This window comes from Ambystoma mexicanum, chromosome 3q, assembly GCF_040938575.1.
Source record: "Ambystoma mexicanum isolate Mex_15411 chromosome 3q, UKY_AmexF1_1, whole genome shotgun sequence".
NCBI lineage: Eukaryota > Metazoa > Chordata > Amphibia > Caudata > Ambystomatidae > Ambystoma > Ambystoma mexicanum.
Window position 1 is genome coordinate 1164685941 of NC_090926.1, and position 17150 is coordinate 1164703090.

At 49.3% G+C, this 17150-nt stretch overlaps 1 protein-coding gene across 2 annotated transcripts in view; it reads left to right on the forward strand.

Annotated features, from left to right (window-relative positions):
• The window catches only part of MAP2K7 (mitogen-activated protein kinase kinase 7), an 849076-nt gene that overhangs the window by 379961 nt on the left and 451965 nt on the right, over nucleotides 1-17150 (forward strand). For both annotated transcript variants that reach the window (XM_069603992.1, XM_069603993.1), the window contains one exon: nucleotides 1653-1766. In XM_069603992.1, the coding sequence (XP_069460093.1) occupies nucleotides 1653-1766 (114 nt within the window). The remainder of the gene's footprint in view (nucleotides 1-1652; nucleotides 1767-17150) is intronic.

The following is a 17150-nucleotide window of genomic DNA, read 5'->3' on the forward strand; positions in this document are numbered from 1 at the left end:
AAGCGCCTGAATCCTGTCTGGTGGCTAGCAGATTCCAGTCCAAAAATTTTTGACCAGATCCTGAAGGGCCTATTCCAAAACCATAATTTTGAGTATTTAGCATAGAACTGTCCATAGCCAATCTCTTATCCTTAAGTAATCCTATCCAACCCATCTCCACTTATCCAGAACTGCATTGTAGAATCTCTTTTGTCTGTCTTGAATCCTTCTCTCATACTTATAGTCCTGTGATAATTGTAGGGATAATCATCTTTGCGCTCATATATATTTGCTGAAGAAAGGCAAGTGTCGCAGCGGGCAAAGATCAGGCAGAGGCCCCTCTGGACTGGGGGCTGTACCGTGGCTGTACCATTGGTATCTCGCATCTTCATAGCACCTTAGTGTAAAGCCAATCCTTGTTTGTAATCTTCAAAAGCGCATCTTTCATTTGAAATCTTGACTCTTTTTGAGAAAAATTGATCTTTACTAAACTCCTTATAGTTTTGCCGCAATCGCGCTTAAAGCGCGCGGAAAAGTTTGCCGCGATTCTGCATTTGGCTCAATTTCATCCCATATAAAACAGCTATTTCCTGCACTCGACCTCTGAATTCAGTTTCCTATCTGCCAGTCCTTCAACCATCATTGCTAGTGTTTACCTAAAGCTATCCAAAGCAGCTCCCACTCGTTCTGAATCTAATTTAGAGAATTGAAGTCATTTTTCAGTATTTTTCACATTCATTCATAGCCACATTCAAAAGCAATTGACCTGTTTTAAAATCATTCCTGTTTTTCTCTAAGCTTGCTGTGGGGAATTGGGATTGAAACTGCATTTATTGTATATTCCTGAAACCTGTTTTCTCTCCTTCATCTATATATTGCATTTTAGGGGAGATTGAGTAGTATCAGGGGGAAAGAGTGATTACATTGCATTTGATTGAATTCATATCCAGTTTTATTTCTGTGCTGCATTCTTTCCTATCATTGCATTTCATTGAACCCACACAAAGTTTTATTCTATGCTACATTATTCTTCTCACCCATACTCCTATTGATTAAAGAGATTGATTATTGTAATATCACCCATTGCTGACCATTGTATGTATGATATATATATATTGTTCAGTTCATCAAAAAAATCTTTTAACTTTGCAAAACAACTAACTTCTTGGTTCAGTGAGACCGGGGGGATTCGAAGAGAGGGGCGTGATATAAGGGTACATCATTCAGAAATTAAAGAACTTTAGACATAAAAATATATAATTAAGGGTTCAAACTGGGCATCTCACGCCAGTCATTGACATTGGTGTAGTGCTGGGTTGAAACCACTTACAAGGCGACAAAGTAGCATCTTGTGGAGGGGCCTCCAAGTAGGTTTGCCTTTTCTGCATGGAATGTTGTAGTCTTGTCCCTGCTGGGGAAAGATTCCACAAGTATGGCGGAAAGGAGATCATGGCCTTGTAGTGCAGCACTATCCCTATTTTTTTTTTTATGAAATCCTTCATTCAGGACTCATGCTTTTAAGCATATAATAGCTGTTATTTTGACGCATTTTATTAACCTTGGCAGAGTGAAGGGCTGAGTTGGTGCTGCTAGTATTGGAACTTGTGATACACGTATATTTGATTCTTGTGCAATCGACCCGGACAATAACTAAACGTGTGTTTTCTCTGCAGCGATACCAGGCTGAGATCAATGACCTGGAAAACCTTGGAGAGATTGGCAGTGGAACTTGTGGACAGGTCTGGAATATGCGCTTTAAGAAAACTGGTCACATCATAGCTGTAAAGGTGAGTGGCTGTAGTCTGCTGAGCACCGGCTGGAGAGACAAACTATATTAGGACAGGAAACCAGGATCGTTTAAAGTCTTGAGTGGTCAGTCAATGCATATTGTGGCAGAGCTACTAGTAAAAGGGGAGGGGGGAAAATTACTAAGGGCAAATGTGCAATAACTATTGCCGATGCATGCCATAGATGGCGCATACTCCTTCATCCTGCTCCTTTTGCTTCAGGCTTATGGGGATATCTGTAGACTGACTAGACCGGGACATTATGAAGCTATATTATAATTTAAAAAAGCAATGCCAGGATAGCTGTACCTGCGTTATAAGGCCAGCGCTGGGCTGTCCTACTCGGACACCTGTTGCCTTTGCATGTAGGTCGTTTTTGCAAATGTTTCCCTTCGCTACGTGGTTTTTTCATCTTTGCCATTGGAATACTCAGTGTGGGACGCAAAGAAGACCTTTGTTGTTCTGACGTATCTTTTTGCCCATATTTAATGTTTGGTACATGCTGTTTCATTGGAAGCACTTGTAAGTGACAGTTGGGTAGAAAGCGCTTTTAGAAATCTGAGTCCGTAGCCCCCTGTACTTGCCGACCCTTCCTGCCTGGCTAACTATCGCCCAATCTCATCACTCCTTTCCTGGGCAAACTCCTAGAAAATCTGGCCATCTCCCAGCTCCATCTTCACACTGAATTTGTTGGTTGTCTCTACGACCATCAGTCTGGCTTCAGAGCCGCCAGAAGCACGGAAACTGCTCTGCTGAACATCTGTGAAGACCTGCTCTCCAACCTTGACTCCAACACCCCCCTGCGTCCTCATTTTACTCGATCTCTTGTCTGCCTTTGACACGGTCAACCATGCCATCCTGCTCAACAGTCTCTGTGATAACCTGGGTATCGCTGATCAGGCCCTGGCTTGGCTGGCTTCTTTCCTCTCCGATCGACCCTCCCTGGTCCAACTTTGGTCCTACCTCTCCTCTCTCTTTCTCGACCCGTGTTTTTCCCCAGAGGTCTAATCTCTCACCCTGGTTGTTCAACCAATACCTGGTACTTCTTGACCACTGCACTGCCGCTCTCTGCCCCAATTCTCAGTGCTATGCGGATGACCCTCAACTAATTTTCAGGATCCCTTCTGCCACCTCTTCTTCTCTCCTCTCTGACTGTCTTTCTGCTATCCAGGAGTAGTGTGCCTCCAATGATCTCTGCCTTAATGTTGGTAAGACTGAGATTCTCCTCATCGGCACACCTGCTCCCTCCTTTCCTGTCGATCTCTCACTGGCCTCTCTTGGGCCACTTCCTGCTCCCACCTGTGAGGCTAAAAAACCTTGGGGTCATCTTCGACTCCCCACTCTCTTCTGACAATTCTAAGAGGTCACAGCTGGTAAGCTGCACCTCCTCAGAAGTATTCTTACTTTTCTCTCCTTTCCCCAGGAGCTCACTGTCTCCAGAGCTCTGGATCTCTCTAGGCTGGACTACTGCAACAGCCTCTTTCTAAATCTACCTAAATCTCTCTGCCCTCTGCAACTCATCTAAAACAGGACTGCAAGACTTGTCCTTGGCCTGAAGCCCAGGGATTATATCTCTCCAGGACGGACATCTCTGCACTGGCTCCTAGTGGCAGCGAGGATTAAATTCAAAACCCTCTGTATTGTCCACAAGCCTTTTGGGTCCTGGACCCTCAATACCTTCGACTCTCTCTTCCTAAATATCATCCTTCTCGAGCTCTTAGCTCATCAGCCTCCAACTCCCTCAGGATCAGCTGCTTCTCCAAGCAACGGGTTGGTGATAGATTCCTTTATTCTGCTGGGGCCTCTCTCTGGAACAGCCTCCCCTGCCTCTCTGAAACTTGAGGAGAACCATCTATGGTTCCGGATACACCTCAAGACCTTCCTCTTTGCTTCTGCTTTCTCTCATCTCCCCTGCTGATCCCCTGGCTGAAACTGCACTGGTTTACCTGGCTATCCTATGATCTCGAGCTCAGACCCCTCCCCGCCCGTTGCACACTTGCACTGCTCCATTGGCAACCCTTGCATTTGGGGACTGTTTCTGTATCCATACAGCGCCTACCAGCACTTGGCACCTTGATGTTTACCCTTACCCTTGCACTTGCCACCAGCTGGCTGCACTCTTTATTTATGGTCTTATTTATTTTACTGTTATCCTATGTACTGCACTGCCCCCTCCCCCTCTTACCCCTGCACTTTTCCCCTTCCCGTGCACTTGCGCAATCTCAATGTCACCTGGCCTAGTAAGATCGTCGTCTGTCCTCCCTCTGTTCCACATCCCTTGCCTCGTCGCTCCTTGAAACACTTGTGTATAGGCGCCTTATTAATGCCATGTCATATAAACTTTTTGCCCCCTTTCCTCAGATTTGGACTTGTTCTCACAGACAGCCTTAATCTAAAGCCTGACTGGGTGTGGTGTTCTGTTGTGCACTAGGACCCCAACCAGCCCATAAAGCTGGGGGTTTCCCAATAGCACTTAAAGATGAGTAGCAGCACCCGTGAGATGGATGGGGATGCAGATTAATACTCGATCAATAATGACAACTCAATGGTTTGGCAAAGGGAGTCCGTTTAATGACCAGTACAAAAAACGGCGAGTTCATGAACATCAGCTATTGCTTGATCTTCCTTCTCGCTTGAACAACTCCAACAAACTTCATAAAAAACACATCATTTATACTAAAACATCATCATCACTGACGGGTGACGCTTAAAAAGTTGCATACAATTCTATTTATTGATTGTTTATTTATATAGCGCCTATACACAATGTGTATCAAAGCGCTTCATGGAGTGGGGAACATAGGAAAATACATTCAATTAAAGTCCTTGAAACAATACAGAATGTGAAAAATAACGATCGTACTAGGCCTAGCGACATTTCAGATAGTGCAAGTGCATGGAACAGATAAGGCAAAGAGGGAAGGGAAAAGGAGAACAAAACAAGCAGTAACATTACTATGCCTGACGACAATTGATGTGGTAAACAGGAGGCGGGGTGGGAGGGGAGGTACGAGGGGGATAAGAGGGGGCACAAGGCGATGAACAAGACACGCTACAGTGCAAATTTGTTGGCGCCAAATTAATAGATCATGGGTGGGGGGAGGAAGGAGAAGACGAGGAGGAGAGACAGACAAGCTGCTATCAGTTACAGGAACAAATGATAAGAGTAACTGCTAAGTTGGGGGAAGAAGGAGAGGAGGGAGAAAGATAATGGGGTGAGGAGTAGGAAGGTGGCAAAAGAGGGGTGAGTGGAGGGGCGAGGGGGCAGAAAGCAGATAAAGGGGGCAAGGGATTGCACAGACTTAACGGGGGGCAAGGCGGCAGGGGGGGCACAACAGACACTCACAAGGGGAAGGGGCAAACGCACAAGGGGAAGGGACAGACACTCACGGGGGCATGAGGCAAACAGACACAAGGCAAAGGGACAAACAGACACTAACAGGGGGGAGCACAGACATTCACAGGTTGGTTATAGGAAGGTAACTTTAATATAGGTGCTATATCTGTATATGGTAACGGAGTAAGGGGATTGAATAAACAGTGTCGGGTGGCGCATCTAAGACCTTCCTTCAAAATGGCTACTGTGGATGTCACTAAAAGTACTACGTCTCATTGGTTCTACGATCTATAGTACCCTAGATTACTTGGGCCACTAGGATTGGGTTGGCAACAACCCCACTCATACTTTTCCACTAGCTTAGCAGTGTACAGAATAGTCGGCTAGGTGCAGGGTGCTCCTCTGCTCCCCCAGCCTTCCTCCAATTATTGCTACAATTAATCACCTCAGTGGTCATGTGTCAATTATTCCTTTGTGGTTGGCCTCGAGACTGCATCTCTGTCTGGAAAAGTTCAGATATCTGTGCATGGCACAAGGCCACGCATAGGTGTGAAAGTTTCAGCTCTTTCGCTTAGCTGGTCATGTGATTGAGACACCGTGAAATGTTCTTTCTCCATGCAATTTGTGTATTTGATTTAATTTTGCCCACCACCTGCCTTCTGCGGCTTATCTCAACCTCTCTGAACAGAATACTCTGTTCTTTGCTTCCTTAATTATATCCGTCAGTCTATTTCAGCTGATACGACCTTGGCTTCTTGGCACGATTTGCATGCGTCTTTAGTTTTCGATTTACGTGCTGAGGGGCTCCTCTCCTTAGACCTTTAGTAACCTTTGGTTGATTTTGCTCTTGTGCATAGTGGAAGTATACGGATATAAAATGCTTGCCGCCATCTATTTTACGACTAAGCATAGCAAGCCGCACAATTTTCTTAGCTTTCTTGCGGGTACAAGCATATGTACACTTGTAAACTGGCTGCATGTCTTCATCACGCTTATGGCATACGCTTCTTAAGTTTGACATCACTCATTTCACTTGAAACTTAGGATGTCACTTATCCATGGTGTTTTGTCTCTTCATCATTCGCAGGTCTTCATATCTTCTATATGTGAGTCAGTTCAGGTTCTTGTGACGTCACCATTCATCATCCTTCAGTATCTTTTCAGCTTCTTCAGTGTCTATGCTCTGACATTCTTCATTTTGTTTTATTTGTAGATATGGCTTTCTCAATGGATACCTTACTGTCCAGGTTTTCTTAGGTGTCGGTACTTCAACAGGTGCTGTTCTTGTGATAGGTACTGGACAGAGCTCCACTGCAGCTCTCTGCTGGTTTATTTACTCATACGTCACATATTTCGGCGTGAAGTTCCTGTTACTTCAAAATGAACGATTTGAGTGCGGGTCGTGCTTGGGACCTCTTCTACACTGTTTTTATGTGCTCTGCTTTATTAATAGTCCTTGTAGCTCCTAAGGCTCAGGTACCCTAAAGATGTCCCATAGTGTCCCAAAACAGTACCTCTTCTCTGTTAGTCTTGTGGTTAGACTGGTGCTGGCTAATACGGTTCCACTAGATGGCATTTATTTTATTTGTTTGGGTCTCTATTGACCATCTACTCCATTTCACCAAAAGGGAGGTTGTTGCCTCGAGAGGTCACCCTTGTCTATATGACTGTGAGGAAGTGGCTCTTAGGCCACTGGCAGCCTGAATCTCAGGACTTGGAGCTGTAGTCTGCCTGAAACCAGTTCTAACTAGAAACCAGATCCCAAGCCCTATCCAAGGAGGCCCAGGATCTGTGGCACTGGGCCGTCGCCCAGGGGATGTTTCTGGTTCCCTTCCACTTGCCAGGAATAAAAAAACACCATCGCCGACTCACTCAGCAGGGAACTGCGCTCGTGCCACGAGTGGGAACTATGTTAAGACCAGGTGGATCGGCTCTTTCGACGATGGGGCAAAGCCTGGATCGACCTTTTCGTGGCGGCGACTATCTCCAAGTGCCAGAGGTTCGCCAGCATGTTCCCGCAGCCGAGTATCATGGGCAGTGCTTTCTTGTTCCATTGGGACGGCCTGTTTCTATACGCGTTCCCTCCGTTGCCATTGCTGCTCTGTCTCATCAACCAGCTCAAGAAGTCTAGGTGCAGAATGATGCTCGTCGCACCGGCGTGGCCGAGGCAGATCTGGTTCCCGGACCTTCTGGACTTGTCAACGCCCCCACCAGTCAAGCTGCCGGCCGACGCAGGTCTTCTCTCCAGAGAAGGAGGCGCCATTCTTCATCATGACCCGGAGTCGCTGAACTTGCAGGCCTGGCTCCTGCAGCACTAGAGTTTGGAGGGTACGATATCCCGGCTGACTGCAGAGAGGTTTTTGCAAAAGCCAGAGCGTCCTCAACTCTCAAGTGTTACGGTCATAAGTGGAAGAGGTTCTCTGTCTGGTGCCGTGCACAGAAGATTAACCCTCTGCGGATTACGGCCCCTCAAGTACTGCCGTACCTACTGTCTCTGGCCAAAGCTGGACTCGCTCACGCCTCCATCAAAATACATCTGGCTGCCATCTCCCGATATACCAGGACTACGGTACGGGCGTCCTTGTGGTCTCATCGCCTGGTGAAGGAATTTATGAAGGGACTATTCCGATTGTTCCCGCCGGTGAAGGCTCCTGCCCCGGCGTGGGAGCTTAATGTGGTGCTGACTAGGCTCATGGGGGGCCCCATTCGAGCCTATGCATTCAGCGCCTTTGAAGTTCCTGTCATGCAAGACAGCGTTCCTTGTGGTCACCACCTCCGCACGACCAGTGGGAGAGAACCAGGCCCTATCTTGCAAGCCTCCATACTTGACTTTTCATGACACAAGGGTGGTGCTGAGGACGTTCCCCTCCTTCATGCCCAAGGTGCCATCGGACTTCCACCTCAATGAGCCCTTGGTGTTACCAGTTTTCTTCCCGTCGCCTTTGACGCCGGCCGAGAGGACTTTGCACTTGCTGGATGTAGCTAGAGCGCTGATTTTCTACGTGGACCGCACAAAGAGTTTTCGGAAGATGTCACAACTGTTTATGAACTTTGGGTCTGTGAATCAAGGGAAGGCTCTCTCGAAGACTTCCATTTCCAGATAGCTCTCCGGCTGCATCATGCACTGTCACCGGTTGGCAAACCGACCGCTGCCCAGCCGTCCGAGAGCCCATTCCACCAGAGCGATCTCTGCTACCACGGTGTTCCTGTCTGGTGTGCCCCTGCTGGAAATCTGCAGGGCTGCTACGTGGAGGTCGACTCACACCTTCACAAGATTCTACTGCGTCGATCGGGACTCCAGGGAGGAGTCCAGGGTCGGCCAAGCAGTGCTGCGCAACCTGTTCGCCTAAGGTGAGCCTGGTGAGGAGGTAAGAATTGCTTAATGTTGAGTTTTGGATGTAATGTTTAATGTTGTGCCTTTGCCACCTCCTGTGGTTGTGCATGTGTGTACTGCTATGTATTATTTTATTCATGAGCATGTGAATCCATGCCAGACCCCATGCTGGAGAAGGAACAAGTTACTTACCTGTAACTGTTGTTCTCCAGCATGGGTCTGGCATGGATTCACATACGAACCCTCCCGCCTACCTCTCTGCGGCTCTTCTCTTGGTCATACTGCCACTTTGTGTGCTACCAAATCTGAGGATGGCTGCCAGAGGCGGGGCTTAGGGAGAGGGCAGTCATTGGCTAGGGGCAGTATGACCCAGAGATCAGTGATTGGTTACTACTAAGAAAGACAGATCAGAAACGAAACTGATACTGATTTTTTCTTTACCGAGGATTCCCAGCCTAACGGGGAATATTCATGAGCATGTGAAACAATGCCAGACCCCATGCTGGAGAACAGTTACAGGTAAGTAACTTGTTCCTTATTGGGCATTTATATTGCGCCTATACACAGTGTTTGCATACTTTCATATTTCAATGTTGCCATTGCACAGGAAATACCCAAGGTTCAAAATAGGGACAACGCACTACCAGCTCAGGGTGCTACTATTTGGGATAGGCTCAGCGTCAAGGTTATTCCCCAAAGTGCTGGCAGTAGTAGCAGCACACCTGCGCAGACAATCCCATTGTACCCTTATCTCGAAGGCTGTCAACAGGAGATACGCCACAAGTTTGTCTATAAAACACCCAACAAGCTATCCCTCTGCTTGACAAACTAGGCTTCTCAATCAACAAGAAAATATCAAGTCTCGTCCCAAGCCAGGTGAAACCATTTCTCAGGGCATTCATTTGAACAGAAGACTCTTTAGTCTTCCCCTACGACGAGAGGGTTCAAAGCATGCTTTTCCGAATCCCACAATATGTAGCCAGTCATCAGGTACCATATGAAAGGCAATGCGCCTTCTCTGGGATGATGGCCTTGTGCATTTTCCAGGTGCCACACGCATGGTTGCACCTTCGTCCTGTGCAAGAGTGGCTGGCGAAACTTTGGTTGCAAGCAAGCGGTCAATGGGACGATCTAGCGGTCGTTTCACAGTCCCTTGTGCATTCTATGCAGTGGTGGACAAGAGAACCTTCACAAGAGGAAATTGTTCAACACTTCGAGGTACAAGCCCACTCTATCCACAGACTCATCTCACAGGGTGGGGTGGGCACTATCTCCAGCACACCGCGGACTGGGTGTGGACACTGGCAAAGACAAAGAAGCACATCAATTTTAAACTACTGGCAGTGATGAAGGCCTTCAACCACTCTTGGCTTAAAAACATCCATTCTTCAGCACTCCGACCAAGGCAAATTCTCCTTTCTGATCCTGTTGGATCTGACTGCATCTTTCATCAGCCTTTGACCTTGCGGAGCGTACCATTTTGGTCACAAATAGAACTGCAAGAGTCTTTCTCCAGCATGGGGTCTGGCATGGATTCATATGCTTGTGAATATTCCCAGTTGTCAGACTGGGAATCCTCGGTAAAAGAAAAAACTATTTCAGTTTCACTTTAAAAATGTAATTCTCTTCTAAACCAATCACTGTGCTCTGGTGCATACTGCCCCCATCCAATGGCAGTCCTCTCCTTAAGCTCTGCCTCTGGCAGCCATCTTCAGATTTTTACTCCAAGCTTCAGTGTTGGGAGTACTCAAGTTGCTCTCTGAGCTATTTTGTACTTTTTCCCAAGTTTTTCGCAGAAAAGTTCTATTTTTGTTTTATCTGAGCCCTTGTGCTCCTATCTACATCGGTCGGCAATGGGGGTGGTGGGGGGCATTGTCTATTAAGTTGCGTGCCCCTCAAGTGTGTTTGTCTGTGGAAGGCCGTCTTGGCCCAAAATCGCACCCTCTGACCATGACAGAGGAGAAAAAGGAGTGAAGGAGTTTTCAGGCCCTGCACCCAATGCTGGCTAAGGAATGTCTTCGTGGAGGACAAACCTCAAAAGTGTCTGTACTGCCTGCACCCAGACCACAACGAGGATGGGTACGTGATATGCCTGGGCTACTCTAAGAAAACGAAGAAAGACATGCATAGCAGGCTGGTGGCATGACACATCGTCCGTGCAGGGTCATGCCTCACCCAGGACTGGTCGGTCCGAGGTGAGGACAACCTATCCATGGGGGGTCCAAGATGAGGCCAAGAACTGGAAGGCCGATTCCACCGGGTTTGCCGTTGATGCGGGTTCCATGCAGATAGATCGCCATCAGCCTCCTCAGCCAGCCTGCCATCGGGTTCCTCCTCAATGAGGAAGTCCTCCACTTTGGCCAATTTATGAGACAAATCAGAGAAACAAAGGCCAGAGGAAGAGAAGAAGGCCTCACAGCAGGCTCACCAGGTGCAACCAAAGTTGCTGTTGACCGCTTCGTAGACCTCCTCTGGGGTGACGGCTACAGCGTGTGATACCGACCTGACGAGAGAACCCCTGCCTCCCAGGCGCGACGGGCATTAGCAAAGGCTGCGGTCAGCCACAGGGGGGGGTGCCCCTGGGGGCGAAAGGCACTGGTTCACATCCCGGTACATGGCCCTCAGGAGGGAAAAGGGGGTGACGAGGAGGCTCCAAAGAAGCTCTCCAAAGTTTAAAATCATCCAATGGACATCTTTTCCACGGATGTCGTCGACCAAGCGTCCGTCCATACAGTCCACGAGGAGGACGATGGCGCAGGCCCTAGCATTCCATCATTCCCACCACAGCAGAGGGACATATCCATGGACATCTTGTCAACTCGCTACACCCTGGTGACGGAGCTCCAGCAGAGGTTTCTGCCACCCGGGCACCTGTTGTACCGCAGGCTCCTGTCCAGCCTCCCAAGTGAAGAGGAAGCGCCATCAGACACCGCTGCACCATCCTCCACCACGTCAGGAGCCAACTCCACCAGCGGACCCGGATACACAAACAGACACTGATACGGACACGACCACGGGAACCGACAAAGATGAGCACTTCGTCCCGGCAGACAACAAATCACTGCATCTGGACTCCCCTCATAGAGGCTTTCACCAGATGAGGTGGGATCATTCCACTCGATCTCCAGGGCCTCCGCTATTCCAGCTGGTACCTTAAGAAACCAAAAAGGAGGGTTTCATATATCAACAACGGGAGTCCACGAGGAAGACTCATGTTGGTACCCTTTTTGGACAACATTAAGGAGGAAGGCATGGCTCTCATGCAAAAACCCAAACGAGGCAGGTTGTTGAAGTGCAGGGTGCCAGCCTCCTGACCCAAGTGCTTGAGGTCACAACCGTTGCCGGACTCGGTAGTATCGCCCGCTGCAAGAAAACATTCAGCGAACCGGGCCTCTGCATCATCAGTCCTCCTGGACAACGAGGGGGAAAAAGATGGAATCCATGGGGAAGAGTCATCTACACAGCGGCATCCACGATCAAAGTAGCTAATGCTCTGGCTACCTTGTCCCGATATGACCGAGAGCTTTGGTACAAGGTGGGCCCTATCCTGGAATTCCCTCCCGACAACAAGAAAACCAAGGCCATCGCCCTCTTCCAGGAAGGTGAGGTGGCGTCCGACCATGTCATTACGGTGGCAGTGGACATCGCCAACATGGTTTTCCGACAGATGGGGAACGGTGTATGCCTTAGTCGGTGGGATGGTTGAAGGTCACCAACTTTCTCCAGGACGTCCATGCAAAGGTGCTTGACATGCATTTCGGCTGTGAGAATCTGTTCGGGAAGGCGGTCGAAGAATTCCTTCAAGCCATAAATACGGGACACAGGCGGCACGTTCCCTTAGAACACTGCAGCTGCATGGCTCTTTTCGCGCATCAAGCAGATCTAAGGGATATTCCACATCATACAGGCAGCCTCCCCAATTCTCCATGCGGGAAGCCTACAAGAGTCGTTCCCAGGCCTATGGTAGCGGAGGACAGCGTCGCCGTCGGCCAGTTGGCTGGGCACTGGTGCCCAAACAAGCCTGAACTCGCCAAGACGTCGGGCCCTCACTCGTGCACCCTGGTGGCACAAGATCATCACCAACAGATGGGTGCTTGACACTCTATCGCCGAGGGACACACCTTGAAGTTCCTACGCAGGTGTCCTCGTATTCTGCCTGTTCGCAGTCAGGTGCAGCACATCCCTCATCTCCTAGAAGAAGTGCATGTTCACAAAATGCTGGGACCTGATGCGACCCACCTGCGTCTGCAGGGCATACACGTACCTGGACAATTGGTTGATAACGCGCCCGATCCTGGGACCGCTCCGACGAGCACACGAAGGAGACAGTTTGCCTACTGACAGAGCAGGGCTTCCCCGTAAACCATCCAAAGTCCTAATTAATGCCATTGCAGTACGCTCTGTTCCTCAGCGCCAGATTACCCAGTGTCTTGCCTGGCATCCCCTTCGGAGGAGAGACTATCGGCCATTAAAAGCAAGGTGCAGCAACTGTCGTTGGCAAAGACTGCCACGGTTCGGTCTATAAAGTCATTGCTGGGCATGTCGTCCTGCATCTACCTTGTCCGTCTCTGCGGGTTGCAAATGCAATCCTTATGGGAATTGTTGGATGCACATTGGATACAAGTGTCTGCGAGTTTTGAGGACAAGACCCCCCACAACGAGGAATTCTGGCGGGCGGTAGAGTGGTGGGGGGGAAGGGGTACGCTCCCACGTCGCCCAGGGAACAAGATTTCAAACCCTGCCGTACTAGGAGACGGTCATTACGGATGCGTCTTTGGCAGGTTGGGGGAGCTCACACTGAATGTCTATACGCCTGAGGCTTCCATAGGAGAAGGATCTGCGTATCAACATCATGGACCTACGGGCGGTGTTCTGGGCACTCAAGTCTTTCCTACCATCTCCGAGAGGCAAGGTGGCGAGGGTCTTCATGGACAACACCACCATGTTCTACATCAGGAAGCAAGGGGGGCAGTGTATCCTCAGTGCTCTCCAAGGAGCTCAGGGCTTGTGGCATTGGGCCATCAGACAGGGGATGTTCCTCATCCCGTTCCACCTTGCAGATGTCAAGAACACCATTGCCGACTCCTTCAGCAGGAAACTGCGCTCCTGACACATGTGGGAACTTCGACAGTATCAGGTGGCCCATCTGTGAAATGGGGCAGACCCCTGATCGATCAGTTTGCCATGAAAGTGGCAGAAGTTTGCCAGCAGATTCCACCATCTGGGCAGCATGGGGGACGTGCTCTCCTTCCTGTGGGAATGTCGGTTTCTGTACGCTTTTCCTTAGTTTCCTCTCCTGCTATGTGTGATGAACACACTCGGACAGTGTCGGTGCAAGATGATACTCATCGCCCCTGTGTGGCCGAGGCAGATTTGGTATCCAGACGTACTTAGCCTGTCAGTGTCACTTTCAGTTGCTCGTACTTCCGGATCTGCTCACAAGAGAGAGAGGCGCAATCCTACATCACAACCCAGGATCTCTGAACCTGAAGGCATGGCTCTTGCCGCCTTAGAGTTTGGAGGTTATGAACAGCCAGCAGCCATAAGTTGAAGCGTTTCTCCACGTGGTGCCGATCACAGAAGATTACCCCTCTGAGGGTTACTAGCCCCACAGATTCTTCAATATTTGCTTTCCTTGGCAAAAGCTGGTCGGGCTCACGCATCCATTAAGGTACACATGGTGGCCATCTTGCGCTACACCAGTTCCCCGGGAAGATCCTCATTGTGGTCCTACAGACTCGTCAAGGAGTTTCTCAAGGTATTTTTTTGATCTTTCCTGCTGGTGAATTCAACATAGTCCTGACCAGACTCATGAGGGCACCCTTCGAACCTATGTATCGGGCCCAACTCAAGTTTCGCTTGTGGAAGACTGCGTTCCTTGTGGTCATCACCTCAGCCAGTCGAGTGGGTGAGATCGAGGCCCTATCCTGCAAGCAGCCATATCTGACGTTAAACGAATCGAGGGTGGTGTTGCTTATGCACCCCACTTTCATGCCGAAAATCCCATCGGAATTCCACCTCAACAAGCCTTTGGTGTTGCCTGTTTTCTTCCAAACCTGTCGTCGCCAGCAGAGACGACCCTGCATTCGCTGGATGTTGCTCGTGCCTTGAAGTTCTACGTGGCACGCACTATGAGTTTTCTGAAGACTTCTTAAATGTTTGTGGTTGGACCTGCGAATCATGGGAAGGCCTTGTCCAAGGCTACCATCTCAAAATGGATGTCCAGCTGCATCATGCACTGTCATCGGCTGGCTAACTGCCCTCTGTCGGGCCATCCGAGAGCCCACTCCACCAGAGTGATCGCTGCATCGGCGTTCCTTTCGGGTGTGCCTATGCTCGACATCTGCAGGACTGCAACGCGGAGGTACACGCTTACCTTCACGAAGTTCTTACTGCATCGACAGGGTTTTCCAGGGAGGAGTCAATATTTGGCCCGGCAGCGCTACGCAACCTGTTTGCTTGAGGAGAGTCTGTTCTAGGGGTAAGTGTTAATTGCTTCTGTTGAGCCTTGCCTCCTCCCGTGGTTGTGTAATGTGTACTAATGTACATTCGTTATTCATAAGCATGTGATTCCATGCAAGACCGCATGCTGCTTAAGGTTTGTTACTTAAGTTACTTAACTGTAACTATTAACAATTTTCACCAGGCTGAGCGGGTGAGTGTAGCGAGACCAATTTACTTCTGCTGCCCTCCTGGGCGTTTGAAAATTGTTGCTACGTTGCTAAATTGTGTTGACAAACTGTATATTTGCCTGACAGTGTCCTCGGTCTCCCTGTTTCCCTTCCGCTTTGTATTTGTATTTTGTTTATTTGTATTGTGCACCCTGCCCAGAGGCATCAGGGCGCATGTTTGGATAGGTAGTTACAGAAAGTGTTACATCGATAGATACAGATTATCAAGAATAAGAACATGAATCAGAAATATTACAAGGAATGGCAAAATGGTCAAATATACAGTATATACAGTGAGTAGCCTGTTTGCGGGTGACCGCTGCATAAATTACACAGTGGAGGCCTGTGCATCCTGTTCATGAAGCCACTGTTTAGTTCTGTTTTTGAAGGATTGGATGGCTGGAGCATTCCTCAGATCTTTGGTTAGGTAATTCCACAGTTTAGCAGCCAGGACTGGGAAACTCGAGCCCCTAGCTGTCTGAAGCTTGAAACTGGGCATGGATAATGTGTGCGCCTGTGCAGATCTCAGTGGCCTGGATGTTGTATGTTGTGTGAAGCGCGTGGACAGGTAAGCAGGTGCAGCATTATTTTGTGCCTTGTGTGTTAGAACAAGAGTTTTGAGTGAGATGCGAAGTGTAATGGGGAGCCAGCGTAGGTTGCGCCTGGTAGAGGACATGTGTGAGCTCCTGGGGATGTTTCTTTGTTCTCCTCCTTCTCGCCCGCCTCTCAACCCGCCACCCCCCCCTGATTGGCCTATCCTCCCTTATCACTGACCTTCCCTGGGCAGCCCCCTAGGGCTAATGGCCCCTAGGCAAAGGGCAGCTCCCATTTGGGCGGCTCTGGGTTGTGTCTGCAGGAGTCCGCAGGGGACGCCAGTCGCCATCCAGGTTAGTCCAACAGGCTTCCTTGCTTACCCCTTCTCCACACTGCCAATCCTCAAACTCTGGTATGTTTTACCCCCTGTTTTAATAATTTGCACTGTATCATATTTATAATTGCATTGAAACCCTGGCGTTCTCCCTCTATTCAGGATTCTCAAACGTAGGTTTGTTTTCTACTCCTGTCCTAATACGTGCATTTAGATGGTGCTTTATTCCTGTGTAGTTGCCCTGTCCTTTTGCTCAACCTTCTTGCCTCTCACTGTCTAGTCTGCCTGCACCCTGCCCTGTGTTCTTCCCTAGTGTTCCCCCACTCATACTCTGGTGCTCTCTGTCTCTCCTATCTTTTCATACTGCTTCTCTATTGACTATCCTGCTCTCCTCACTAAATCTGGTAGGAAGAAGTTTAAAAAGGACATCCTGGCCTTCAACCCAGGCCTCCCTATCGCTGATACCTATACCAGTGCCTCCTCCAAGGAAACTCTCACAGATAACCTATTTGTCGTTCCCTCGTCAGATCTATTGACCCTACATATGGTCTCTGTGCTCTCTCCTTGCTCTTCCTCTCCCATTAATGATGGCACCCGGTGGGATGCCCTCCTGACCTCCTTCCTTCCTCTAAGGTCATCATTAATGTTTATTCGAATGAGACTGCTCTGGTCCAAGGCCCTCAAGCCAACCTTCACCTCTTTGATAGACGTTTCCCGCGCCTCATCAATTTACTTTCTTCTCCTGCTGTCCCCGCACCCCCCCCTCCACAGCTTCCTCGCCTCCCCCTGCCACATCCTATTCGGCTACCTTGCCCTCCTTCCCTCTTCCCCCCCTGCCCCCTCTCGGGCTCCTTCACCTCCGCAATGCGTACCTCTGATCTGTACCCCTCCCCGGAAGTCCTTCAAAGAGGTCAACCTTCTCCACATTGCCACTCTTGACTCTTGCTCAGATGCCAAACACTCCTCCCGACATCTGCTGCCTTTTGGAAGAACTTGCCCTTGATGTCCTTGGTCTCACCGAGACATGGTTCACGGCCAGCTCTGTTACAAGCTTTGACACACTCCTCCCTAATGGCTACAAGATCCGCTCCGTGCCCTGGTCCACACGCTTCGGAGGGGGGTGTGGCCCTGATCTTCCCCAAGTGGATTCCTGCCTCTGTCATTCCTATGCAGG